Consider the following 25,432-nt stretch of genomic DNA (forward strand, 5'->3'; position numbering starts at 1 on the left):
GGTTTAATAAGGTGTGGTGTTGGATTTGTTTACTCTGTATTTCGTGGTTGAGAATATTTAGGAGGTTATCGCGTGGTCGTAGGTTCCTGTTGATAGATTGACGGAACTTCGTAATTAATCTCCGGGACTAAGAAAAAGCGGGAGAGGTGAATAAATCTTATGATATAATCCAGACCTAGGGACTGCCGATGACATGTCAGTGAGGTCTACGAGATATCTGGGTGGCATATGGTGGGGGAAGCAGCGAAGGACTCTTTGTAAACAGATCCAGACTTCGATTTGATAGTGAAAGAAATTATTGGAAAGGTACCTTTAAAACACACTTCCGCAAAGAGGATGAAATTGAAATTTAAAGTAGCGGTGCTGGACAAACGCTTTAGAATTCAGAAGAGGTGGTAGATTTAATGTTGGTTGGCAGCGACAGCTCTCGGTGAGTTTGAACCTTTGAGAATCAACCATTGACCCATTGATATATGAGCCTCAGGCATAAACGTATACCTCTCAGTTCAGACCCCTCTGATACAACCCCACCAATAATTATTTCGACTCATAACCTTAACTCATTGCTCATATTGATTCAAGAAACTGTGAAGCAAATATTGCAACCGCAACTAATCAGTCAAGATGCCCACGATCAGCGTTGATAAAGCGAAGCTCTACGAAGCTCTCGGGCAAGAGTGAGTAAACAATTTCTGTGACTTCGCAGCTTGCCATATATGTTGTAGTAAACTAAATTGAACCCCAGATATACCACAGAAGAGTTCGAAGAGTTATGTTTCGAATTTGGAATTGAATTGGACGAGGATACAACAAATTCGGAAAGACCAATAGTCAACGGAAAGCAAGAGCCTGCACAACTTAAAATCGAAATCCCCGCGAATCGATATGATATGCTCTGTTTTGAGGGCATAGCTCTCATGCTGAATGTCTTCAGAGAGAAGACACCCTTCCCAAACTATAGATTGGTCAAACCTGAGAGTGGAAATTTAGAGACCTTGACAGTTCACCAAGATACTATGAAAGTGCGACCATACGTCTCGGCGTCGATTCTGCGAAACGTTACTTTCACTCAAGATGGTTATGACTCCTTCATCTCGCTGCAAGACAAACTACACCAGAATCTTGCCCGACAGCGCACCTTGGTTGCGATTGGTACACATGATATGGATACAGTCAAAGGACCTTTCACATACGAGGCACTTCCACCAAAAGATATCGTTTTCACGCCTTTGAACCAAACTAAGGAGATGAACGCGGAGGAATTAATGCAATTTTATGAGAACGACAAACACTTGGGAAAATACCTACACATTATTCGGGACAAACCAGTATATCCAGTTATTTACGACTCAAATCGCACTGTCATGTCTATGCCTCCAATCATTAACGGAGATCATTCCAAGATTACTTTGAATACCAAGAATGTTTTCATTGAGATGACTGGTACGGACCGCACAAAACTAGAAATCGTAAACAATATCATAGTTTCTATGTTCTCTCAATACTGCGCGGAACCATTCACAATTGAGCCCGTCGAGATTATTTCGGAGCACAACCAGGAAACCCGAACAACTCCCAATCTTAGCCCACGGGAAACTGAGGCTGAGGTCGACTATATCAACAACTGCTGTGGTCTCTCAGAATCCCCAGAAAAGATATGTGAGCTTCTCAAGAAAATGTGCTTATCCGCGAAACCCTCCTCAGAGGATAAGAATTTACTGGATGTTTCGATACCAACAACCAGAGCCGATGTTCTTCACCAATGTGACATCATGGAAGACGTGGCTATTGCTTACGGCTTCAACAATCTTCCCCGTACATCCCCAAACAAAGCCTCCACAATTGCTCAACCCCTCCCAATCAACAAACTTGGTGACATAGTTAGAACGGAAACCGCCATGGCAGGCTGGAGCGAAGTCATGCCTCTAATTCTCTGCTCTCACGACGAGAATTTCGCTTGGCTCAACCGCAAAGATGATGGCACTACAGCTGTTCGACTTGCCAACCCCAAGACCGCTGAATATCAAGTTGTCCGCACATCACTCCTCCCCGGTCTCCTTAAAACCATCCGTGAAAATAAGAAACACAGTCTCCCCCTCAAAGTCTTTGAAGTGTCTGATGTTGCGTTTAAAGATTTGACCTTGGAGCGTAAATCGCGAAATGAGCGTCATTTTGCAGCAGCCTGGTACGGCAAAACCAGTGGTTTCGAAGTTGTCCATGGTTTACTCGATCGCGTCCTGCTTATGTTGCAAACCGCATTCATCACACACGAGGAGGGGCTAGAGGGCAAGAAACAGGATTTCGCAATCAAGGAGACCCCAGCAAAACCAGATGGATACTGGATTGAGGAGATTGATGAGCCAACCTTCTTTGCTGGTCATGCGGCCGCGATCTATTTACGGTTGGGGGGCAAGGAGGTGCGTGTCGGTGAGTTTGGTATCTTGCATCCTACTGTTTTAGATAAATTCGAATTGAGGTAAGTCTATGTCTGCTTGTAGATTTGAGAACGTAACATACTAATTTGCCCTAGATATCCTGTCAGCACTTTGGAGATCAATCTTGAAGTCTTCTTATAAGCCATTAAATCACATCAATCGCATATAGGCTAAAAGGCGAGCTAGAATACTCCCAAAAGAAGGCATTGATTCGCGGCTTTACTTTTGCTATTTAGCTACTTCAATAGCGTGTCTGATGTATGAATAATAAGTAAAAAGTATCAAAAAATTATGAAACGTTATAAAGGTTTTTCGTCATTTTGACAACGTCTCTCTACCAGTACGCCTTTACTCCTACAGTGCCTTGGTGAGATATAATTAGAAGAATGTTTCCCCCATTTACTTCCTTTCCCTTTCCTCCCCGTCTCTCAGAAACACACATTTCCCAGCTCGGTTTAAACGCCAGCCTGGATAGGCAATTTCCTAACCATCCATCCCAAAACTAACAGTCGTATGATAACATCATTGCATCTCAACCTCCATTTCCATTTCCTTACTATTTCCATTCAGACTTGCCGGACCGCTCTGGGTAGCACTTCCCGTGCCCCCCAAACCTCCGAAACCCGTTGCCTTTCCAATTCCCAGCCCCGCAATTCCATCTCTCAGACTTGCGAATGGATTGCCACTAACAGTCGTCGTCCCATTTGAACCTCGTCTTGTTGAAGTCCCCGCTTCCAGGCCCGCAAGAACCGTACGACCGGGTGGCGCTCCAGGCGGCGAACTTATACTTGCAGTTGTGTTAAGGCCGTTACTGTTATTTGCACTGAGTGCTAGATATCTTTCCATGGCAGGATTATGCGGTCCGTTCATTTCTTCGTCAGTGCGATTAAACACTTGATGCCACCATCTTACATCCTCTAAATTAGGGAAGATCAAACGTTCTTTTCCTTTAACGTGATCATCTATTTCTCCGTCGTACTCCTTATTAGTAAACTCGGATTTCTTGGACAAGAAATATGCCCAGACGCTCTTAGTGCGTTCTTTGACGCGAGCATCTACACGAGACTTTTCATTATTGTAGAGGAATGTCCCATACTGGCAGGAATAGAGATGATAGAGAAGTCGGCGAAGGAATCGTTCATTAAATTCGAAGCGAGTAGGGTGTTGACGGAGAAGCTGATAGGTTGCATCTAAGAACTGGTGGAAAACTGGACTAGTTTCATTGGGCTTGGTAACATCACTTTGAGGGAGCGTGTCTAAAATAGGTCTCTTTGGAGATTGATCAACTGCAACCTCATCTGCTTCATCGACATTCTCTTGACTGTGGTTACTTTTATTGAAGAATCGTTTGGCGCTTAGCAAAGCATTTTCGATAGCATCTCCGCGCCCGTCAGTGTTCCCACCTGGCTGTATTGCTGAGCCAGCAAGAGCATCATTTTGTGTTACAAACCACTTCTCATGATTCAAAAATCCAGATCTATGTTGAAACATATGACCGAAACTTAGCCAGTCCTTTTCTACTAGTACTATGAATCCTTCTATAGTTCTGTAGTAAGGGTCGAGCATCAACTGGGATAGAGCACTCAGCTGACTCGTTCTATCCCAGCCATCTGAGCAATGAATGAGGACATGTGAATGTTGTATACCGACTTGCCTTGCGATTAATGCCGCTCCATCAAGAATACCAGTGATGTGTTTTATCCAACCACTCTTTGCCAAGAGTTCTCGATTTGGAGGAAGAGGGGACACATCAGCATCCTTAATAGCGTCAATCACTTTCGCCAGAGAGTCTCGCATAACATGAATATTTGCGATATTCAAATATGCTTTCTTAGCAAGTGGATAGTATTCCATCTTTTCCGTGCCAAAGCCATTTACTTGGTTAGCATAAGCATTAACCTGAGGTCTTGCATCCACAATTAGATTGTTCTGCTGTGCCCCATACACTTGAGGTTTCTCGGTTATGATCTCGATATTTGACGCAGATGCAAGCATCTCATCCTCATAACGTTCCGTATCTGTCACTTCTCCATTGTTCGGCGTACTAATATCGCCTTGACTGGAAGCTGGACTATTTCTAGATGCCGCTGGAGATACCGAATCCACCTCATCGACCTGTGATGTTGCCGAAAAACATGCGCTAACCAACTTCTCATCTTGTACACTGCGGGCTTGGCGCATACCGGTCCGAGGTTGTGAACATCTTGTCAAAGCGCAATTATTGACAGGATGCAGATATGTTAGAACTGGTATCCGGGCCCTCGAACGGTGCTGGGCAGCATGCTTGATTGTGATGTCGGAGACAGATGAAGGAACTGGAAGTAAGGCTGGGTAGGTAGGAGAGAAGGCATAATCATGATTCATCTTAGACAACCTCCAACCTCTATCAACCCCCTTCTCACTTATTCCCAAACGTTTCCATTCTGCCTTCGGATCGTATACATCCCATCCGTTTATCTGCTTTTCTGCCCCATGCGCTTTATAACTAAACGCATATAATCTTTCAATACTACCCAACTTGCACGTCAGGTTCTTTAAGCTTTCAAATGTTTCTCGAGCTTGTTTGTCATCCGCAAAATTAAGAGTATAATAATTAAAGTCTCGACCCCGGAGACGAATAGACGAAGCTTGGGCAGATCCTGGGGAAGTTGGTCGAAATGTACAGTATGCTATCATAGGGTATGCTATCCATGACTCCCTCGTCTTGACCGGAGCCCCTGTGCGCTTTTGCGTTGATGATGCTTGTTGCGAAGGTTCCGGCGGAGGAAGAGGTGCTTGAACTACAATTAAATGATGGGCCGTTAAGTGTAGTGTAACGTTGGAAGCTTGCCCCCGAGCTACTACCTGAACGTCATCCACCTATGGAGTGATTACAAAAGTTAGTTGATTAACTCGCAATTGCGCGGCAGGAGTTCAGTGTTTGACCAACCTTTGATATCTTGAGCTTGTCTGCCATTTTTATTTATGGCTCGGCGCACTCGGTTGTAGTATAAATAATATGAACCATTTGTAAGTTTAAAGGTCTTCTTTCGTATTCTAGCACTGTAATTTATTATTCCGAGTTCTGAGGGCGGATATGTAGATATTTTTGAATAATTTTTGGCTGTATTATGAATATTTGATCATCTTCATGAACTGAAATTCGATATCATATCAGTTACGTAGCATCCCTGGCGTTCCAATCAGGCTGTAGCTATACGGCTCATGCCACATGGGGGTCTAGTGGGGCTTTAATTTGTGAGCCTTATGAGAATCATTTGAGCCTCATAATAAAGGCTGTTATCTTCCAATTCGCTTAAAATCCCACATACGCTAGGAATTCGTAGGAAAATTAACAAGATTCAGTTTCGAACTCGCGACCATCGACCACACGACAATCACGACGACGACGTTGAACCTTTTTCCCACCGGTTCATAACTCATAAATCAGACAATATGGCTTCCAGTGTTCCAGGTGCCGCTATGTAAGAAATTGCCCTTGCTACAGCTCATTCAACATTCAACAAGAAAAAAAGTTCGCGGGGCTAATGATGAATTTCTTGTGTACAGCTCCAAGCGCAGAAAGTTCGTCGCCGATGGTGTTTTCTACGCCGAATTGAACGAGTTCTTCCAACGCGAGTTGGCTGAGGAGGGATACTCCGGTGTCGAAGTCCGTGTCACCCCAACCGTCACCGACATCATCATCCGCGCAACCCACACTCAAGAAGTTCTCGGAGAGCAAGGACGCCGCATTCGCGAACTTACCTCCCTCATCCAAAAGCGCTTCAAGTTCCCAGAGAACAGCGTTTCCCTCTACGCCGCCAAGGTCCAAAACCGTGGTCTCTCCGCCGTCGCTCAATGCGAATCCCTCAGATACAAGCTTCTCAACGGTCTCGCCGTCCGCAGAGCATGCTACGGTGTTCTCAGATTCATCATGGAGTCTGGTGCTAAGGGTTGTGAGGTTGTCGTTTCTGGAAAATTACGTGCTGCTCGTGCCAAGTCCATGAAGTTCACTGATGGTTTCATGATCCACTCCGGTCAACCAGCAAAGGACTTCATTGACCACGCCACCCGTCACGTTCTCCTCAAGCAAGGTGTTCTCGGTATCAAGGTCAAGATCATGAGAGGATCCGACCCAGAAGGAAAGTCTGGACCATCCAAGGGTCTTCCAGATTCCGTCACCATCATCGAGCCAAAGGAGGAGCAAAGTGTGGTTCAACCTATGAGCCAGGATTACGGTGCGAAGGCTGCCGCTGCTCAAGCAGCTGCTGAGGCCGCTCGATCATCGGAACAGGCTGGTGAAGAGGCTGCTCTAGCTCCCCAAGAGGAATAAATTTATGGATTAGTAAAATAGGATGGGCGTTTCCTGCGAGTTCATAGTTCACGGACTTGTATTCACATCTAGCCAACGAAATTTACGGCTTTAAAAACACTTGAAAATAATGTTACATGATACTATTAAATGTGATACCAAATGCCACCACTTTAGCTTGAATTCAAAAGTGAGAGTCAAACTAAGCTTATAGCGCCTCATGAGAGCCCATTCCTTGATTTACCCATTATATATCGTACAAATAGATGTCTTTCCCCCAACCGTCTCATTTTGTACACAATAGCAACCCAAACGCCTGATCCTCATGCAGTCGTACTTTGAGTTATAGCCCCAGCCAGCAGACCAGCCTGCCACCAAAATGATATTTTAATGAAATAAAAAAAAAAACACGCACGACCCTCACAAGTAAATTCCAACCCTTAGCATATGAAATATACAGCCCGAACATGTTCGCAATAGTTTCGAAACGTGTGTCATCACATCAAATAAACTGTTATTCCTATTGGAGATGTCACCGATTGGATGATCTGCCCGGCCTCTCCTGCTCTAATGGCTCGCTGAAACTCTTTTTGCTGCTATGCCCGTTGATCTTCCCATTCATAGCTCGTGGAGGTAGCGAATCGTCGTCGCTGTCGTCTGCTAGGTCCGCAAGACCGAATCCTGCGTTCTCTTCTTCGTCATATGCATGAATCAGCCCCTCTCTGTCTCCTCTGCCATATCCATTGCTTCCCATGCTCATCCTGTGCGGATCGTTGCTTCGGCGGGCCTGCATACTTCGTCTCGTCGACAAGCCGGAAAGAGGGTCGGTCGCTATACCGTCTGTGCCGGATACCATCTTGTTTCCCTCAGGGTCAGTTCTCGAGACGTTGAGTAGGTAAACCCCTGTAAAAATGACAAGGAATCCGCATAGGAGGGAAATTGTGTTGACCGCATCAGAAGTGTTGAACCCGCCGTACAAGATAAATGAGGCGGTAAGTGTTGCAGTCGTGAAAGTAACGTAGTAAAGTGGGTTTACGCTGGGTAGACGTTAGAATCAAAAAAACGGGCTCAAAATTGTACATGACTTACATAGAAGTGGGAAACTGGCTCAACGCCTTATTGAAATAGTTCATCTGTGTCAAGATACAGACTACAGTTACGATAATGAAGACGTAGGTTGAGGGATAGATGAATTGATTTTCACCACCCAATGTCAACTTTACTGCAATACCAAATGCTTTTACTGACATGACTGAAACACTGCCGACAGTTGAACAAATCGACAAGTAAACTAGAGGATTCTTTTTGCCATACTTTGGGGTGACTTTGTAAATCATAACGATTGCAAAAACTGCAACGAAAAGACAAAAGAAAAGGAATCCTGTCGATATTAGCATGCTTCAGAAGCGAGAGAGAATTTTTAGCATACCTGGTTGGATAGCATAGTGAAGAATCTCATCAATTCTCTTAATTTCCTTGTCCGGGGGCGCGTGAAGAACAATAATGACCGATCCTATCAAGCACGTCGCGCAACCCAATTTCCCCAATGTACCAAGTTTCTCATCCAAAAAGTATGACCCTAGAACCGCTCCGATCAAAACACTGAGCGCTCCAAGAGGTGTGACCAGAATTGCTGGGGCGAACGCATATGCTGCAAAATTTGCTATTTCTCCGACAATTACTGTTCATATCCTATTAGCTGATTTTCCCCGCGTGGTATGCAAGTTGACCCGTACATGCTATTATACCACCCCACCATATCGGGCTCCTCAAGTATGTGAATCCATCTCCTTCGAAACCGTGTCTTTCTTCGGCATCCATCAGCCCCTAAGGAAATCGTCAGTGAATGATTACAAATAAATATTTGAAATGTGAATGTTCGTACCTTCTTAGTTATGACGAAACTTGTGCCTGTCAGGGAGACGCAATGTTAGTCTCATTTTTTCCACTTTGCCAGAATCTGTAAATCCATACCTATCGCCATAGTTGAGGTGATGGCTAAAGCCAGCCCTATGTATCTTTATCACCAGTCAGTCTTTGCCTGTTTGAAACGCCCAGCAAAACTCCATGCGCGATTGATCGGGTTCCGGATGCCATTGACGTACTTGTCTTCCAACATCCTGACTGCGCAGAGTTGAGATTTCCCTTCTAGCGGTGTTGCAAGGTGTTTATTTGATTTGTTGAGCCTTTGAGCTCACGCTCACGAAAGACCTCGTAAGGATATCAAAGTGGTAGCGCAAGTGTATAAATCGGCGCAAAGAAATCGTGTGACTTCTTTGAGTCTAATTATCGCCGAGGAGCGTTCTTCGCAAAATTGTTGAGTGTGATGATCGCAAGTCGACGTGGAGTGTCATGAGATAGTTTCACCCCTAGCTTTAGTGATAATTCTGTAGTTCGAATGCCTGTTGACCGAGGCAACAAATAATGAATGATATTTTTTCTAATTTAATGGTGATTTATTGGATGGATGGATGAATGAATGAATGAAATCCAATGAGCGGATCGAAGGATTATTTCGAAATAATGGATAATTGAAGTCACAAAGTTCTTGGCAATGTGGGATGACTTTTTATAAACTTCCGGATGTTCGAACTTTGGAGGTCGAGGTTTGGAGTTTGAAGTTTGAAGTTTGAAGCTTGAAGCTGGAAGTGAGGTTTGAGTTAGAAAGTTCTCAGGGTGGAAATTTTGCGATTTGGGTAGCACTATCTGTACCTTTACTTTTCAAGCAAGCGGCAGGTAGTTGGAGTTGGAGTTGGAAAGAAAGAGATGAAACTACAAAAAGTCAAGGTCTTTCATTTACTTTGAGTGATTGAATGGTTGAGTGGTTCATAGAACTTTGACCTTATTTCTCTGTTTGGGCCAACTGTGTTTGGCTGGGCTGGCTCACCAGTGGACACTGGAGTGACTGGACACTGGACACTGGACACTGGACAGGCTAGGTAGTTGGTAGGTAGGTCTAGCTAGCTGTTACTCTACCCTGGGCAGGTATAGTATAGTTCCTCTAAATTTAGTACACGGAGTACTCCAGTAAAACAAAATTGGATTACGATTTTTAGATTTAGATTTTAGTAAAGTCATTCGTATGAACTACCATGTTAGGTATACAAGTACGCAGGTAGAGAGGGAGAGGTACCTACCGGTAGAGCTTGATCACGAAGTCCCGTAACGAAAATCATCAGATATCATATATATATCAGCACACTATACTCTACGTATGCTCTACCATGCGTGTGCGTTCTATTATATTGTATATATATTATATACTATACACCCTTGCCCTCAAGATTCAAGAACGATTTTGGCGATTTTGGCCCCTTTTCTTCCCTACCCGTTATGCTATATTAAAGTGTTTTGTAACAGATATACCACTTACAAATACCCCATAGGTCCATGTAGATCTGAGGTCAGTATCAAAACTCTACGTTCACTTGCAAGTTGTAGCTCAGTTGATTTCCTTCGTGTTGGTTGGTAAGAAAGAAACGATTCGGATATGCTAAAACTTAAAAGTCGTATTGTAGGGATCTTTGACGCGCACGCAATGGGTCTATGAGGCTGTGCCATCAGATTCTTCCAGCAAGGAATGCTTACCCAGCTGGAGTACCCAGCATGAGGTGTATTATTAAGTGGCTAGATTTGTCCATGATAATTTACAAACTTATGGATTGACTGGCTTCTTGGTATTCAAAGCTATTGGAATTGCATATGGAGGATCTGACATTACGAGCTGTGCTGTTCTATGTATATACCTAGTACGTCCCCAGATGACAAAGTTTCAATGTTCCAATTAAGTTTGAAGATTGAAATGCTTATAATTTTCAATGTCTGGATTAAATTCAAAGATTGAAGTGAATTGAATGTCCGAGTTAAATTCGAACAGCGGATTCCATTTCAATGTCCGAGTCAAATCCCGACAATGAAAAACATTCAAATTTGTCCCTTCAGATCAGTTCATGAGATTTGAATCATAGACAATATAATGAATGTGCTTTTATTTTGCAACAGAATTTTTTTCCACCTACGAACTAGATGGCCAAATTTCAAGACCCCTCATAAAGCAAACGGCAACCGCTCCAAAGTACACAGTCGTTTTCCATCCATATGCTTTCCATTAAATTGCATACCAACGAAATCCAAACCATCTTGTGTCGAGGGGTATCGCGCATATACATATCTTGTAAATCCCCAACTCCATAGAAAATTCCATTCATGTATTCCACAAATTTTGATCTCCTATAAATCCCACCACGGCCACTAAACTGCACTCCGTATGCAATAGAACCACTTGCTAGAATTTTGAGAGCGAAATTGAATTGTATCACATGAATAGGGGGGAAATTAGGGGGTGGAGAAATATTAGAAGGGGTTAACATCATCATACCTATAAAGACCTACCTAATGAAATTGTCGGTTGAAGTGATTCTCCTTATGATCGGTTCACGTGTCGAGGCTGTCCCGAATCACCAATTTGTTGTCGAATATTTCATCTGTCAGCTGTCAAACAGAGTCGGTAGGAAAACTTCGAAGACGTTGAGGAAGCGAACATAATCAGAATGGTAAACACTAGACAAGTCAAGTAGAAATGCCTTGTGAACCAAATAATAATTGCAATGGCATGGATGTTGGAATCATGAGCGGATTCGCTTAGCTTCTATTCAATATTAGCACAATACTTAAATCGGTTGAGAAAATTCAAAAAATACTCACCATTGATGTTCGATCCATCGCCATCTTCGAAGTCTGCATCAGCTCTGGGCCTCTTCCCTGAGGTCGAAATGGGTGAATCATTTGACTTTGGAGTTGGAGGCTGAGGAGCAACTACTAGAGATGGGGGATTCTCTTCATTTTCGTCTTCATCGTAATCGATCTCGTCTTCTTGGTCTTGTCCATTATCGAAACTAAGCTTCGTTGCCTGGGCTTCGGCGATCGAAGCATTGCTCAATGTAGCGCTGTCTGTCTCGGCTGCTGTGTCATCGAAGGTAGCATTTGTATTGGAGATAACCTCGCCCACAGACATATTCAGGAGTTCGTTATCATCGAAAGTGTCGTCATCGTCTAATTGGTAGTTTTGGAGGAACTCGGTTTCTTCGTCGTCAACACCTAAATCAAACTCGTCTCCCTCAAAGTTCTGCTGCTGTCTATCTCCAACATCGTCGTCATAACTAATTTCCACGTTATTTGTTTCCAGAGTATGATCCGCAAGATCTAAAGCTTCGCTGTCTCCATTCTGCTCGATTTCATTAACATCGCAAGGTACTTCTGGTCTATTATCTGCTAATTCAAGGCCTTTTTCATCTTCGTGTTGTTCGTTTTCGTTATTGTCCTCGTACGAGGCATACTCACGATCTTCGTCATTGGTGGCGTTCAAGTCGATTTCATCTTCTGCATTTTCAGTGTCATTCGGTGCTGCTCCGTCTTCTTCCTCGCCGTCGAACTTATTTTCGGCGTTCTCTTCTTCGTAGTCAATGTCGCTTTCTACGTCGTCAAATGTTTCCTTGGGTGGTACAGCTTCATCAGTAGGGGTCGTTTCGTCGCCAAGTTGGTCGTTTAGTTCATCAGAACCATTCTCTTTTTTGTTGGAGACTAGCTTTCGAGGATACTCTTCTTCTACCGATTGACGTTCAGTTAGATAAATGTCATTACAAGTGAAACAAAAACAGATATCAGGGAAAACGCATAGCAAGTTAAAATCGGTGTATCTACCGTTGTGTAGCCTACTTGCATTGGCCTCAGGCAATTCGGACTTCAGAGCTCCATCGCCCGAGGGCTTCTCGGAGTCCTCTTCATCTTCATAATCGATAAAGTCTCCATCTTCTTCAGTCTCGTTGTTGACCTGTTCCGAAGTTTCAGGTGATTTGCGATCCGTTGTTAATACTGACTCTTGGTTTCCAACCTCTCCTTGCTTACTCTCCTGCTCCACTTGAGGAGTTTCAGCACTGGCTGAAATGGTAGAAATTACGTCTTGATTTGTTTGGTCATGATTGGAACCAGGATCATAGTTCTCGTCATGTGTATCAATGGTTTTGAGAGACTTTTCTCCATCCTCGAGCTCGGTGTTGTACTCGTCGGGGGAAGATTCGCTGTCATAATGTTCCGTCTGATCTCCGAACTCGGTCGGATCATCTTCGCTTTCGGCGTCCCAAGTCACATAGTCAAGTAGTCCCTTGCCCTCAGCGGCCCCTTTTGAGAGCGTTAGAAATCTATCAGGACCAGTAGGCTGGATAACAAGTCTCAGATTCAAAGGGGGGATTTCTCCAGTGCCGTCGTTGTTGACTAGTTGTTCATATAGGCGAATGATCTGGCCTAAGCTCAAGTCAGGAGGATAGCTTGTGAGTTGCGTCTGCAGAGAAAGTTAGCAAAAAACAAGAAAGGGGGTGGGGTATCAACAAGACTCACCTCTTCAATCACTAATTGGAGCTCCTCTATTACCAGGCTAATCTTGTCATCTTGGGGCAAGTTCTCTTCTGCGAGGACTTTACGAATCTCGGAGCAAAACTCATTCAAGGTTTTCTCAACTACAGAGGAATTTTCGAAGAAAAAATCGTTAGGGTGATCTGTGGAAGACTTCCTGATCAATGGATAATTTCGGTTATTGTATTTGACTACTATTCCACGAGCATGATATTGATGTTCCAAATCTTTCGTAGACTCGAGTGTAGCATCATTCGTGTCAATCAAGCCACTTTCCGCAGAGACTGTGATCAAATCTGGCTGCTCTTGTTCTTGCTCTTGTTCTTGCTCTTGCCTTTGTCCTTCAGTATGTGAATTGAGATCGGTTGGGTCACTTTCAGCAGATGCAGTGCTCAAGCCAAGTTGTTCTCCATCCTCCGTATATATATTTGAATCAATTGCCTCGATGGAATTTGTTGGCTCATTAACATTGTTTTCAAGCTCTTCTTGAGTAGTGCCATCGTATTTGGGGTTTGGTGGGCTATTGGATTGTGGGTCTTCATCAGTGGGCGGATGAGGAAATGAAATAGGTGCAAACTCCTTGGAGTCCTTGGAATCTGAATTTTTTGTACTATCGGCACTATTGTCGACTACGGTTTCTGAGCCATGTATATTTACTTCTATGTCTTGCGCATTCATAGCTTCATTTTGCTCTTGTACCTCTTGGGGTTCGTCCCAAAATTGATCGGAAATGCCAGTATCCACGAAATTTGACTCTGTGGCGTGTAGCTCAGCAAAAGAAGTGTCGGAAGGTTCATCGGTTACAAACGACAAAACGGCAGGCTCCTGTTCCATGACGTGATCATCAGCTTCCTCCTCCAGTAATTCTGCATCCTCCATATGGTATGATGCATCATCACCGTCATCGTCGACCATCAGATCGTCCGTCTCGACATGTGCGGGTACATCGGTAATATTGGTATCGAAGTCTGCATCTGCATCGATATCATCTAGAATATCATCTTCGTCAACATTGCCAGTAGTGAGATCGATATCGATATCGATGTCTTCCTCGGCTGTATTGTGCCCATGCTCGGAAGCTATCTCCATGCTGTCATCCACCATTGTATGAAATGTTGGGTGTGCAAGACTCGACACACTCATGAGTTCGTGGCTTCACAGCGTTGGGTAGAAAAACCGACTTTGATTCCAAGTCGAAAATAGTAAAAGGGGATTATTGATACGAGACGTATAAGGTTGATTTTTGAAAAATGCTGTCAGGCATAAGATATGTTCGATTTCTTGGTTCCGCGTGTAACAGTAAATGTGAAAGGGTTTTAATTTGCAGTGGGGACGGATAAGACAAAGGAATGTCGGACAAATGAGCAAAAGAATCAAGGATTTGAAATACCACCAATTATCAAACTAATGATTAGATTGAACAAATTTGTTATTACTTGTCGTTAAGTGTTGAGTGTTGAGTGAGTTGATGTCCTTCTGGATAATTTGGGAACCTTGTGAAAGATGAAAGTGCGGTAGCGCGCTTTTGGAGCTTCATACGGCTTAAAGCTAAATTAGCGTTCATTTTAGCTTAGCTATCACGTGTGGATCCATGTCGGAACATTGTTTGGCTCACTGTCCGATATACACATTGCAATACGATCTGAACTGTCTACATTGAAACTCACTGACAGCATTGAAAAAGGTGTAGTTACTCGACATTTACTCAAAATGGTGCGCCACTCTATTTAATCTTTTGCTGTTTTCTATTTCGCTAACAAATTCACAGGTTGTCTTAGCAGCTTCGATTTGCACCCGGGGGGGAAAAGCTGTCCTCTCCAGGCAGTTTCGCGAAATGCAAAGGTCCAGAATTGAAGCTCTTCTAGCATCCTTTCCAAAGTTGGCTGATTCTGGAACTCAACATACGACGGTGGAGCAAGATAATGTGCGATTTGTGTACCAGCCGCTGGACGAATTATACATGGTCCTCATCACGAACAAGCAATCGAATATCTTACAAGATATCGATTCCTTGCACCTATTCGCGCAGGTGGTCACTAGCACATGCAAAACCTTGGATGAGAGGGAGATTTTAAAGAATGCATACGAGTTGCTTAGTGCATTTGACGAGATCATTACACTGGGATATAGGGAAAACCTTACAATTAGCCAAATCAAGACATTCTTGGAGATGGAGAGTCATGAAGAAAGGATACAAGAAATCATCTCAAGAGTAGGTTATGTGCATGTGTATTTCCAGGCAACCAGCTAACTGGTATCTCAGAATAAAGAACTCGAGGCTACCGAAGAGCGCAAGCGCAAAGCAAAGCAATTGGAAATGCAGCGCAAGGAGGTTTCAAGGAGTGGTAGAAGTGCTATACCAAGTAGGCCACAGTATCCCACATACACACCACCTACTCAATCCGCAAACACCGAAACCTATGATTCATATGAAGCAGCCAAAAATAAAACTTTCAAGTAGGCTATTTTATCGTCTCTGCTGGATCACTGACACTGACAATTCACAGGGCTAGCGCACCGAAAGGCAAAGGAATGCAATTGGGAAAGAAGTCGAAGACTACAGACATGTTTGAAAGAGTTCGTGGAGATATGGGTGCTGAGGTAGAAGAAACTGTTTCATCGCCGCTTATTCCAAATCATCCTACACCAGCTGCTGCCGAACAACCCTCTCACACTCCCTCCGCAATGGACCGTGATGCTATCCACGTTACTATCTCGGAGTCGATCAATGCCAAATTATCTCGAGATGGGTCACTCAATTCTTTAGAGGTTAAGGGTGATTTGAACTTGAGGATCTCAGACCCTACACTTACCAAGGTCAAATTAGATATCGTTGCCAACCAGAGTCATGGAGTGCAATTCCGCACACATCCAAATGTTGATAAAGGAGCGTTCAATGGATCTAAAACCATTCAAATGAGCAATCTTTCAAAGGGCTTCCCTGTCAATAATTCGGTTGGTGTCCTAAGATGGAGAGCTCAACCAAAGACAGATGACACTAGTGCTTTACCAATTCAATTCACTGTTTGGGTTGTTGGTGGTGGACAAGGCGATCCTCTCAACATTACTGTAGAATATGAGCTTACAGGAGAGGATCCTCTTCAGGATGTTACCGTTACTATTCCATACGCCTCGAGCGAGCCTGCAGTGTCTAGCTTCGACGCAACGTATGAAGTCTCTGGGGATAGCCTTGAATGGACGATTGGATCTGTAGACTCCTCTAATGGAGCTGGCTCTTTCGAATTTGAAGTCCAGGGTGCAGATGAGAATGATTTCTTCCCAATGCAAATCAAATTTGCTAAAACAAAGCCTTTTATTGATGTTGATGTAAGTCATACCCGACCTCTTCAATGGCAATCGGATACTGACATTTATGCAGGTTACCGATGTCACATTATTAGAACTGAATGAGGCCGTAGATTTTTCAAAGGATATCAAGTCGGTCGCTGATTCTTATCTGGTGGAGTAAGAAAATGGGTGCAGAAAACGAACGGGATCTGATTGAAGTGCATGGCGTAGGATGGATGGCAATCCATGATCTTTATTGTTTTACTAGCCGTAGAATATAAAACTTATTGATATTTTATAATGTTTTGCGGAATGTTTTGCATGCTCACTCTGCACTTTTGCACAATCAAAATCAATGTACATCTTAAATTGAAATTTCAGCTCAGCACGACGCAGGTAAGGGTATCTGCTCAGGCATTTTGATTCTAAAAAGGAAAGAACGAGCGTTTTGTAACTCTCGCTTACGTACTCATACAACAATGTGGATATTTACAAAACGCGTAGTTTTTGTATGACTATCAACCAGCTACTGGGCAATGTGAAAACAGCCACCTCATCGATAAATACCTTCTGTCTTAGATGCACTTTTATTCCAGCGGTTAAGATGGTGGAGGTCAAGCGTCTCGAGCTACTCGGCGAGAAAACTTTGCATCAAACGGTGAATCCTAAACTGCTCGTGTATTGTCCGTCGATGGACTTGATAGCATTGGGTAGCACAGACCAGCAAGTTTTAATCTACCGTTTGAATGGACAGAGAGTTTATGGGGCTGCACAAAAAGTCAATACTCTTCGTGTTGAAAAAATTAATTGGAAACCCAATGGTACCGAACGTCCCCAGTCGTCGATAATGTCGTACTGATAGCTTTGCAGGCCAGTTACTAGCAATCGCCTGGAGTGATGGATCTGTACGCCTCATAGGGGCAGAGAGTACAAAGGTGGTTCACTATTTCTCTACAACTTCAGATGATCAGGAGTTCTCTGGCGTCACGTGCATGGGTTGGAGTTCAAATACAATTGGTAGAAGAGTTGAGAGTAAGGCATCAAAGCTTGTTCCAGATACATTAAAGAAAATATTGGAGGATGAGAAGGAACTACCAACAGAGAATGCCGTCTTGGACTTGCCAAAAGATCTTGCCCTCCTTGACATTGAACCTAGCCTTCCAAAGCTAAGTGTGCTCCCTGCAGGAGGAACCTCGTAAGTCTGTCTTTTATTATCATTCTCTCTTTTGAGAACTCTGACTTATTGTTTTACGCCAGAGATGAAGTTTTTAGCTCCAGGTCTTCTTTAGATGCACTTTTCCGTCCCTTCGATCCTGAAGATAATGATGTGGCCGATGTCATGGTGGTTGGGACGAAGGAAGGCAACATCCACCTGAGCATCTACGACTCCTTTGTTGTAGGATCTTTCAAATCCCCAGTTATAGTTCAGAGACGTCCGGCATATCTTATTTCTCATGCATCCCATAAATTATGTTCGACTCATGCATTGCTCATGAAAACCACCGAATCTGAAGAAAGGATCTATTTCGTCCCAATGGATCTTCGTTTCTTGTCAGCTTCTAGCGAATATCTATCCATCCTTGCATCGCGATCAACAGCTTTAGAGAACCTTCTTAGATACATCAACCAAATACAATGTCTCATGCTTGCAGAATGGAAGTCAACCCAAGATTTGCCCAGCAGGTTCCTCCGAAACGTTAATGAAACCCTTGCTGAACAAGAGAATCGAGATATTGTACAGGCACTTTATCATTCAGTTGCAACTGGCCATACTTTTCCAGTTGTGCGGGAATGGCTTGTGGACGAATTGACAGAAAGAGTAAGTTTGCTTTTTCTACTTTTCGCAGAGATGTACTAAATTTTTAGGGTCATAAAAGATGGGACAAAGCCGTGGTATCAGGTCTCGAAAACCTCCGTCGTTTAGTTCATGAGAATATGCTTCCAGCCCTAGATCGTTGTTCTGTCATTCTCAGCCGATTGAATGGAATTGCCAAATTTCAAGGCTCGGATTCTCCATTGGGCTTTTCCAGTGCTCAAATAACTTCGATTATGGATACGATCGCGTCTCTGCATCTTGTTTCTGCCAAGATTTTACTTCAAGTAGTAGATGAGCTCGACCTTTTTACTTCATTTTCTGCTTGGCTTCGTCACGAGATAGATAGGCTCGCATCTGATGTGTCTTCACAAAATGATGATGGTGATAAAGAGGCTCTAGTTGATTACGGTAAGGTATTACTGTACATTCAAACAGTAATGACCAATAGCCCTCTAGCAGCTTTCATCGGCGAGGTTAAACCTGAAGACTACGAGGAAGAAAGTGCGCATGTAGGGAAAGGCGCTCAAATGTTTGATCTGCTCACAAGACAGTTAGAAAAGCAAGAGCAAGGTCTCAAATACAGAAAAACTCTGCCGCAAGTGGATTTTCTTTGCAAGTATTTGAGGACTCAAGCGACTAGTATCTTTACTCAAATTGCAGATGCCGAAAAGAGTAATGTCCTTTTCGGTAAGGCGAGCGAACTAGGCATGGCTCACAAAGATGTGTCGGTCGAGATGAAGATGAAAACAATTGTTAGTATTGTTACTATGATTTGTGCAGCCTATCACTGATTCATTTTAGGACCGTAACACATGCCATGGCTATGTCGCCTTTGTGCCAAAAGATTTCTTGAATCAAGGTCAGTCAATACACTCTCATATATTTACCTAGGTGTTGGTTAACTGAAGATAGTTCAAATCGTTCAGGTTGAGCTTCTCGTCGAGAATGGTATCAGCACTGTGCGCAGCACAAGTTCTTCTATCATGCAGCTTGGAAATGGACACATCAAAGATCTTAAGTTTTTGGACGACAGGACCATACTCGTGCTATGGGAGGCCGACGGTAAGGCTTAATCAATCTTTATCTTTCGGTACTAACATGGTTGTAGGGAAGTGCAATCTTCTCGGTATATTCTACAGTAGTGGAGGTGGAGGCCACATGAAATATCAACCTCATAGAATCTCTGCAAGTCGCTCCAAAGCAATCATTTTCAGCAACGAAGAGGTAATCGACAGGTTTCTGCAAAGCGAATTTGCAGTCGATGAGTCATTTATCCCAGAATATATAATGATCCGACCGCAAATTGGCTCCAAGAACAGCGACGAGAGGAAAAGATTAGTGATTTTGGCCAAAGATAGACTCCATTACAAGGTTTTCAAATGGACTGGGGCTCCTTCTGAGGGAAACATCGACGAAGATGTTCCAATGTCATGAATTTGAGTAAGTATAGTATTACCACACAGCAAAAAAGATTAACAACAAAGAATCTTTCCATCGCTTCTGCAAATTGCATCGAGTATGCAGAATTCAACAGGGAATCTGATAAGACACAATTATCGCACGAATTAGATTCAATCAACAACACCTAAGTAGCTTGAAGGATTCTGCAAATGATAGATAAAGATACCCCGGAAGGAGAGTGGGGGAATAGTAGTAGCGGCGGATGGCATTTGGCGGACACACTAAAATACGGTTTGCCGCCTCGAAATACATCAATTTGACCACGTTCAAATTAAAGAAGTATCAAAAAATCAATAATAATAATAAGGATCAACCCGACTTACAATCAGCTTATGTCGTATCTTTCCCACGCGCTTTTCTCTAAACTTGGAATCTTAGAGATAACTAATTGACTCGCTGCTGTACCTCGAGTGAGGTGTTATGACGTTACATAATGAACAGGTGTCTGGAGAACGAAAGAGCATAAATGGCGAGATACGAGAAGCTGGCCTGGAAGCTGGATTGCCGTCTCCAACCGACGAATATGGAGAAACTCAAAATGATGTCAACGACATGCTTAGATTGGGAAAGAAACAAGAATTCAAGGTGTGCAAATCACAGTACAGCTGGCTTCGACGACGGCAGCAAGTTGACTTAGCTTTAGAGAAACTTTAATCTCATCTCAACGCTCGGTTTCATTTCAATATACATGGCAACATGGGAGTTTGTTCTGGTGTTCGTAATTCAAAATTCCCTTGTCGATGAGATAGATTACCTTACAGAACTATAGGTCATTGAGCGTTGGATTGATCAATGGAGGATTTGCTGGATTGTTCTGGGTGTTCATTGGGACGGTGATATGCTATTCGTCAATCGTGGCGTCGCTTGCAGAGATGGAGTCAATGGCTCCTACGAGCGGTGGTAAGTGTCTCATGTATTGCTTACTTCCTTGAACAGTGAGATTGATAAATTGCAGGTCAATATCACTGGGTTTCCGAATTTTCTCCCCCCAAATATCAAAAGTTCCTAAGTTATACCGCCGGTAATGACACCCCATGCCTATTCTCCTTCTCCCCAGACTTCTCCACTTTTGCTAACCATTCCCGCTAGGCTGGATGTCGAGTCTTGGCTGGATCGCCAGCTTGGCTAGTAGCGTCTTTGTCCTTGCTACTCTCGTTGAAGCAATTATCGACATCCGAAATGCGGATTTTTTATTTTCATCATGGCAATATACGCTTATCATGATAGCTTATTTGCTTATTACCATCGTCTTTAACACATGGGGCGCAAGACTCCTGCCTATCATTGAAACCACTTCTTTGTTTGGACATTTGGCAGGGTTCCTGATAACTATCATACCACTATGGGTTATGGCACCGAAAAACTCGACAAGAAGTGTATTTTTGGATGTGGTCAACAATGGAGGATGGAGTAATACAGGAACGAGTTGTTTGATTGCGCAGGTTAGCGTGCTGTATTGTAATCTTGGTAAGTCACCGAAGATTTGAATCTTTAAATTAAGTTTGAATCCGTGGTTGATAAAATGGGGACATGTAGGATCTGATAGCGCAGTGCATATCTGTAAGTACCCTATTTCCTCACAAGATATGACCATCCAAATGCTCACATACCGCTCAGCCGAAGAAGTAGAAGACGCGTCGATCAACGTTCCGCGAGCGATGTGGTGGAGCTACATCCTCAACGTTTTCTTGGGCATCATCACGCTAATAACCATGCTCTTCTGCATCGGTCCCCTCGATGCAGCAATGGAATCTCCAGCTCCCTATCTAAACCTGTTTCTAAACACAGGATCTAAGGCCATGGCCACGGCTCTCATGATTATCCTTCGTATGTTCACCAACCTCACACTCCGATATTGATTTCCATCACATGTAGTGCTCTATTTCCCAAGACAGCTTTAACACTACATTTTCACGCATTTCCTTCCCAAATTGTCCTCAATTATAATACTGACTCCCTTACCCTGTAGTGATACTTGTCTTTTCTGGAAATATCACGGCGTTGGCTACTACGAGTAGGGAATTGTGGGCTTTTTCAAGGGATAAGGGTTTTCCATGTTCGCTATGGATATCCAAGGTAGGATTAATCAATTTTTCAACCAACACTCCCTCTTCTTCGGAAAGTCTAACGACCTTTAGATGAACCACAAACTCAACATTCCCCCTAATGCCATCTATCTGACCTGCATCCTCACCGTTCTCCTCTGTCTCATAAATTTCGGTTCTTCCTTCGCTTTCAACATCGTTGTCTCCCTCTCCCTCCTCGCACTTCTTTCTACTTACATGATAAGTATCGGATGTGTTCTCTTGAAGCGCATCCAAGGTAAATCTCTGCCTCCAGCGCGATGGAGCTTGGGGCGATTTGGATTACCGATCAACGCATTTGCTTTTGCGTATTGTGGGTTTGTGATGGTTTGGAGCTGTTTTCCGAATGAGGCGCCGGTCACACTTGAAAATGCTAATGTGAGTAACTTCTTGATCTTCTAGAACTGAAAAGATAAGATTGTGAGATGCAAGATAGGCTAACGACTGATAGTGGGCACCGGCGGTCTGGTTTGCAGTTATTGTGATTGCAGGCTTGATATATATTTTACATGGGAGGAAACATTACACACCACCAGTGGTATTTGTAAAAGGGAGAGGAGATAGTGAGACGTTGCAAGCAGTGGACTAGAATGTGGAAGGGGTGAATTTGTGACATGTTACCGTTTGTATTGTCTATATCTGTCATGAGAAGTAGACGTACATAATCACAGAATCTTTCTGGGCTGTCGCTCATCGTCTGCAATTTGCAGATAACCTTGGGGTTGGGAGATGTAAGGAATACTCTATATATATCTTCTTTCTATTATTTTTCCAGTCAAGCTATATATGGACAATATTCGAAAGACTATGAGCTTTTCTGAAAAATTCGATCCTATCTGATCAAACAACTTATAATACAACGTTTTAGAATACAGCTTCAACAGATCAATTCGCTTTCCCAAATCAGTAAAATGGTCGTCAATCATTACGCAAATTCGATGGTATCCTTGCGACGAGTAAGATTGTACATTTCTCCCTTCCTTTCACGTACCTACAATCTCTCATATCTTTCCGCGATTAGGTAGCTCTCCTGTATTCAAGTGATAGAACTGTATTCATGATTAGCTATACTTCTCCTCTCGCAGAAAAGGAAGGAAACAATGAACGAACCTGCCTAGCCTCATCCTCGGTCTTCCCCGTATTTTCTGCTTCGCCTCCATGAATCAAACCCAATTTATTCTTCCTCACAACGTCGAACCAAAACGACTTATCAAAATCTCCATTTTGGAGTTGCTTCTTGAATTTCTCAATGAAATTGTTGTAAATATTTGGTTCAATAAGTTCAATGAGTTCAGTTCTCATAGTTCTCAAATACTCTCCAGCTTGGTCCCAGGTAGAATTTCCGGTGCTTCTTTTGAGCAGTGTACGAACAGTATCGCCCATTTCTCGAGTAACTTTGACGACGCTATCTGTGGAATCAGTGCTCGAAAGGGCTCGCTTAAATTCTGGGATAGCGTTCTCTACGGTGATTTTTTGACGTTTTTCTCGGCCGAGGAGAGCTTCTACATCGAGGCCTGAGAGAGGTTTGACGACTTCTCGATTGCGTTTGGCTTTGGCTGTGGCAGGAACTATGATAACATTAGATTAATGAAATTGGAGAAGGATTTTGCAAGTGAAGTACCTTTTTTGACATCGGCTGCTTCGATCAGCTTTTCAAGCTGGCTACTTGATTTTTCGACAAGCTCGGTGGGAGGATGTGACCATTTTGTTAAAACATTTGGAGGAGGAGGTATGCCTTCATCTGGCTTGACAGCACGTCTGCGTATAGCTTGATTAATGCGATGAAGGACAGGAGAGTAGGTGTCCTCGATAGCCATGTATTCCGCTGGTTCACTGCCCAAAGTCAGTCATATGCTATCCACAAGGCTACCAGAGTTTCTTCTTACCCTTCATCATCCTTCCCGGCTGTTGATAGATCCATGCTGTCGACGAATTTACTCATTGCAGCTTTCAAGTCGTTACTCGGAAGGTTTTTGTGCTTCTCCATTATTCCACCAGAACTATTGAAAACCTTGTCAAGAGGCGCAAAACGATAAGTCCGTACATCTTCTGCAAATGGAAGGGGCACATCAATGAGTCCCTCCAGATCAGGCTCTATGAAGGGAGCGAGAAGTACAATCAGTGGATCTGATCCATCTTTCTTGACTATTCTAGCTACAGCACACGATTCCAGCTCATGAAGAGCATGGATGAGAGACGACAATGCCATTTTTGCCTTCTCGTTTGTCTTTTGAGCAATAGTGATGCAACTTTCTCCCATGTTGAGGTATCTCTCGTACTGAAGACGTTAGCCCATACATAAAGATACCTTGAGGATATGCTCTTACATCGTTTGGCACAAATCCCATAATCGAGAAGTCCTTTATTGTCTGAAGTTTTGTAACACTTTCATCAGATTGACTGATAGGAACAATAGTGCTGCCATAATCGTAGCCCCTTTCCAGGGCATCTTTTTCGACATCTTTCTTACCACCCGGTGCAGTTGGATCATTGACTTTATAAGTCCTTGCTTGTGTGACTGAGGTAAGATGATCAGCATCTGCTAGGTCGTCATCGATTGGTTCATCTGTTACTCGATCAACATAACTCTTTGCGGAAACAGGTTTGGCTTGTTTTGTTTTAAAATATCGAGCAACATCTATCGATATAGCTGTTTCGGGGTATTTATTCACATCTCCTAGAGTGAGTGGTCCTATGTAAGTATTATACTCTCTTGTGACTTTGACTACAGGTGTTGCGAGGGCTTCAATTGCTTCAGCTGTGGTACCAAAAATTCCGTCCGAACATTTTTCTGTGAAAGATCTGAGGAGTTTTTCATTCTCAGACTATTGATTGTTAGATTTGCAAGAATAATCAGCGGGTTGGTGACCCTCGCACCTTGACCAGATCTTTGTCTTCCTCTTTAAAGCCATACTCCGCATCATCAAAGTCGACTCCTCTAGTCTCGTGTTAGCAAAGTCAATCTTATGAATAAGGACAACTTACATGACGACTAGTCTAATATCATTGTTGTTGATTTCCTTCGCAATATCATCAAGCTCCTCGCCGTTCATAAATCCATTGCCATCCGTGATCAAAACGATCTTCCTGGCATACTTGCCTGGCTTTCCACTCTTCAGCGTAGTATGCTTTTTTATCATTTCCATCGCAACAACAATCGCCGATATAGCGTCTCCATCATCAGTATTACTAGGTCTGACAGCCTCTTTCACTTCCTCCAATTGTTGCATCTGAAATTGACCAAGATGCTTCAATACAGATATGTTCGCATACCCCTCTTCTCCACCACTATGCAATTCATTGTCCGTTTCATCAGTACGAAAGCCAACAATACCAATCCCATCAGTTTTGCGATCAGTAGACATCGTCAATGTGATCTTATCCCAGACATATCGCATGCCATATTCGAGGTCAGTTTCCACGCGTCCGTGGTGACAGTCTCCCAGGGATTTGCCTAAATCGACGACGTAGACAGTTGCTTGTTTTTCCATTTTGAGAGAGAGGCTAGGAGTTTACATGAGATAAACTTCAAAAGGGGGAAAGTTGGTTTGGAAATTAAATAGTGTTTCAATCGCGGTGTCAAACAGAGAGCAATCAGGCAGACGCGCCATGGGGTCTCTAAATTCACGGGAATCACGCAATCACGTGC

At 43.3% G+C, this 25,432-nt stretch overlaps 9 protein-coding genes across 9 annotated transcripts; 5 read left to right on the plus strand and 4 right to left on the minus strand.

Annotated features, from left to right (window-relative positions):
• Nucleotides 1–624: 624 nt before the first annotated feature.
• Nucleotides 625–2,576, plus strand: EAE97_003732 (uncharacterized protein; the record flags this gene model as incomplete). Its single annotated transcript, XM_038874244.1, has 3 exons — nt 625–677; nt 746–2,476; nt 2,531–2,576. 3 exons carry the CDS (start codon nt 625–627, stop codon nt 2,574–2,576), a joined length of 1,830 nt encoding a protein of 609 aa, XP_038734853.1.
• A 381-nt stretch (nt 2,577–2,957) lies between these two features.
• EAE97_003733 (uncharacterized protein) lies at nt 2,958–5,391 on the minus strand (the record flags this gene model as incomplete). The annotated part of the gene is made up of 2 exons (XM_038874245.1): nt 2,958–5,294; nt 5,365–5,391. 2 exons carry the CDS (start codon nt 5,389–5,391, stop codon nt 2,958–2,960), a joined length of 2,364 nt encoding a protein of 787 aa, XP_038734854.1.
• A 479-nt stretch (nt 5,392–5,870) lies between these two features.
• Nucleotides 5,871–6,747, plus strand: EAE97_003734 (uncharacterized protein; the record flags this gene model as incomplete). The annotated part of the gene is made up of 2 exons (XM_038874246.1): nt 5,871–5,899; nt 5,985–6,747. 2 exons carry the CDS (start codon nt 5,871–5,873, stop codon nt 6,745–6,747), a joined length of 792 nt encoding a protein of 263 aa, XP_038734855.1.
• A 137-nt stretch (nt 6,748–6,884) lies between these two features.
• Nucleotides 6,885–9,901, minus strand: EAE97_003735 (uncharacterized protein). Its single transcript, XM_038874247.1, has 8 exons — nt 9,864–9,901; nt 8,832–9,813; nt 8,701–8,744; nt 8,612–8,637; nt 8,463–8,553; nt 8,156–8,407; nt 7,816–8,107; nt 6,885–7,763 (listed from the first exon to the last, which is right to left on the minus strand). The coding sequence occupies exons 2-8, from the start codon at nt 8,843–8,845 to the stop codon at nt 7,259–7,261; spliced, it is 1,224 nt and encodes a 407-aa protein (XP_038734856.1). The 5' UTR covers nt 8,846–9,813; nt 9,864–9,901; the 3' UTR covers nt 6,885–7,258.
• Nucleotides 9,902–11,351: 1,450 nt separating this feature from the next.
• On the minus strand, nt 11,352–14,238 carry EAE97_003736 (uncharacterized protein; the record flags this gene model as incomplete). Its single annotated transcript, XM_038874248.1, has 4 exons — nt 11,352–11,374; nt 11,431–12,330; nt 12,427–13,063; nt 13,120–14,238. The coding sequence occupies 4 exons, from the start codon at nt 14,236–14,238 to the stop codon at nt 11,352–11,354; spliced, it is 2,679 nt and encodes an 892-aa protein (XP_038734857.1).
• A 606-nt stretch (nt 14,239–14,844) lies between these two features.
• EAE97_003737 (uncharacterized protein) lies at nt 14,845–16,603 on the plus strand (the record flags this gene model as incomplete). Its single annotated transcript, XM_038874249.1, has 5 exons — nt 14,845–14,847; nt 14,903–15,346; nt 15,398–15,591; nt 15,642–16,461; nt 16,514–16,603. 5 exons carry the CDS (start codon nt 14,845–14,847, stop codon nt 16,601–16,603), a joined length of 1,551 nt encoding a protein of 516 aa, XP_038734858.1.
• A 423-nt stretch (nt 16,604–17,026) lies between these two features.
• EAE97_003738 (uncharacterized protein) lies at nt 17,027–19,672 on the plus strand (the record flags this gene model as incomplete). Its single annotated transcript, XM_038874250.1, has 7 exons — nt 17,027–17,243; nt 17,293–17,617; nt 17,680–18,241; nt 18,289–18,990; nt 19,040–19,097; nt 19,151–19,300; nt 19,347–19,672. 7 exons carry the CDS (start codon nt 17,027–17,029, stop codon nt 19,670–19,672), a joined length of 2,340 nt encoding a protein of 779 aa, XP_038734859.1.
• A 447-nt stretch (nt 19,673–20,119) lies between these two features.
• EAE97_003739 (uncharacterized protein) lies at nt 20,120–22,372 on the plus strand (the record flags this gene model as incomplete). Its single annotated transcript, XM_038874251.1, has 10 exons — nt 20,120–20,284; nt 20,343–20,413; nt 20,469–20,599; nt 20,655–20,720; nt 20,789–21,166; nt 21,236–21,259; nt 21,317–21,526; nt 21,669–21,775; nt 21,838–22,161; nt 22,235–22,372. 10 exons carry the CDS (start codon nt 20,120–20,122, stop codon nt 22,370–22,372), a joined length of 1,614 nt encoding a protein of 537 aa, XP_038734860.1.
• Nucleotides 22,373–22,650: 278 nt separating this feature from the next.
• EAE97_003740 (uncharacterized protein) lies at nt 22,651–25,327 on the minus strand. Its single transcript, XM_038874252.1, has 7 exons — nt 24,769–25,327; nt 24,661–24,721; nt 24,111–24,608; nt 23,670–24,061; nt 23,405–23,616; nt 22,894–23,351; nt 22,651–22,832 (listed from the first exon to the last, which is right to left on the minus strand). Exons 1-7 carry the CDS (start codon nt 25,272–25,274, stop codon nt 22,785–22,787), a joined length of 2,175 nt encoding a protein of 724 aa, XP_038734861.1. The 5' UTR covers nt 25,275–25,327; the 3' UTR covers nt 22,651–22,784.
• Nucleotides 25,328–25,432: the final 105 nt, after the last annotated feature.

Source organism: Botrytis byssoidea (genome assembly GCF_014898295.1).
Source record: "Botrytis byssoidea strain MUCL 94 chromosome Unknown BBYS_006, whole genome shotgun sequence".
Classification (NCBI taxonomy): Eukaryota; Fungi; Ascomycota; class Leotiomycetes; order Helotiales; family Sclerotiniaceae; genus Botrytis; species Botrytis byssoidea.

Coding starts and splice junctions, on each gene's coding strand:
- EAE97_003735 (XM_038874247.1), bottom strand. Junction 8,408..8,462: donor GTGGGGTGGTATAATAGCAT/GTACGGGTCAAC, acceptor GGATATGAACAG/TAATTGTCGGAGAAATAGCA. Junction 8,108..8,155: donor TCACTATGCTATCCAACCAG/GTATGCTAAAAA, acceptor TAATATCGACAG/GATTCCTTTTCTTTTGTCTT.
- EAE97_003740 (XM_038874252.1), bottom strand. CDS start 25,274: ATGGAAAAACAAGCAACTGTCTACGTCGTCGATTTAGGCAAATCCCTG. Junction 24,722..24,768: donor GATATTAGACTAGTCGTCAT/GTAAGTTGTCCT, acceptor ACACGAGACTAG/AGGAGTCGACTTTGATGATG. Junction 22,833..22,893: donor CCGAGGATGAGGCTAGGCAG/GTTCGTTCATTG, acceptor TCATGAATACAG/TTCTATCACTTGAATACAGG.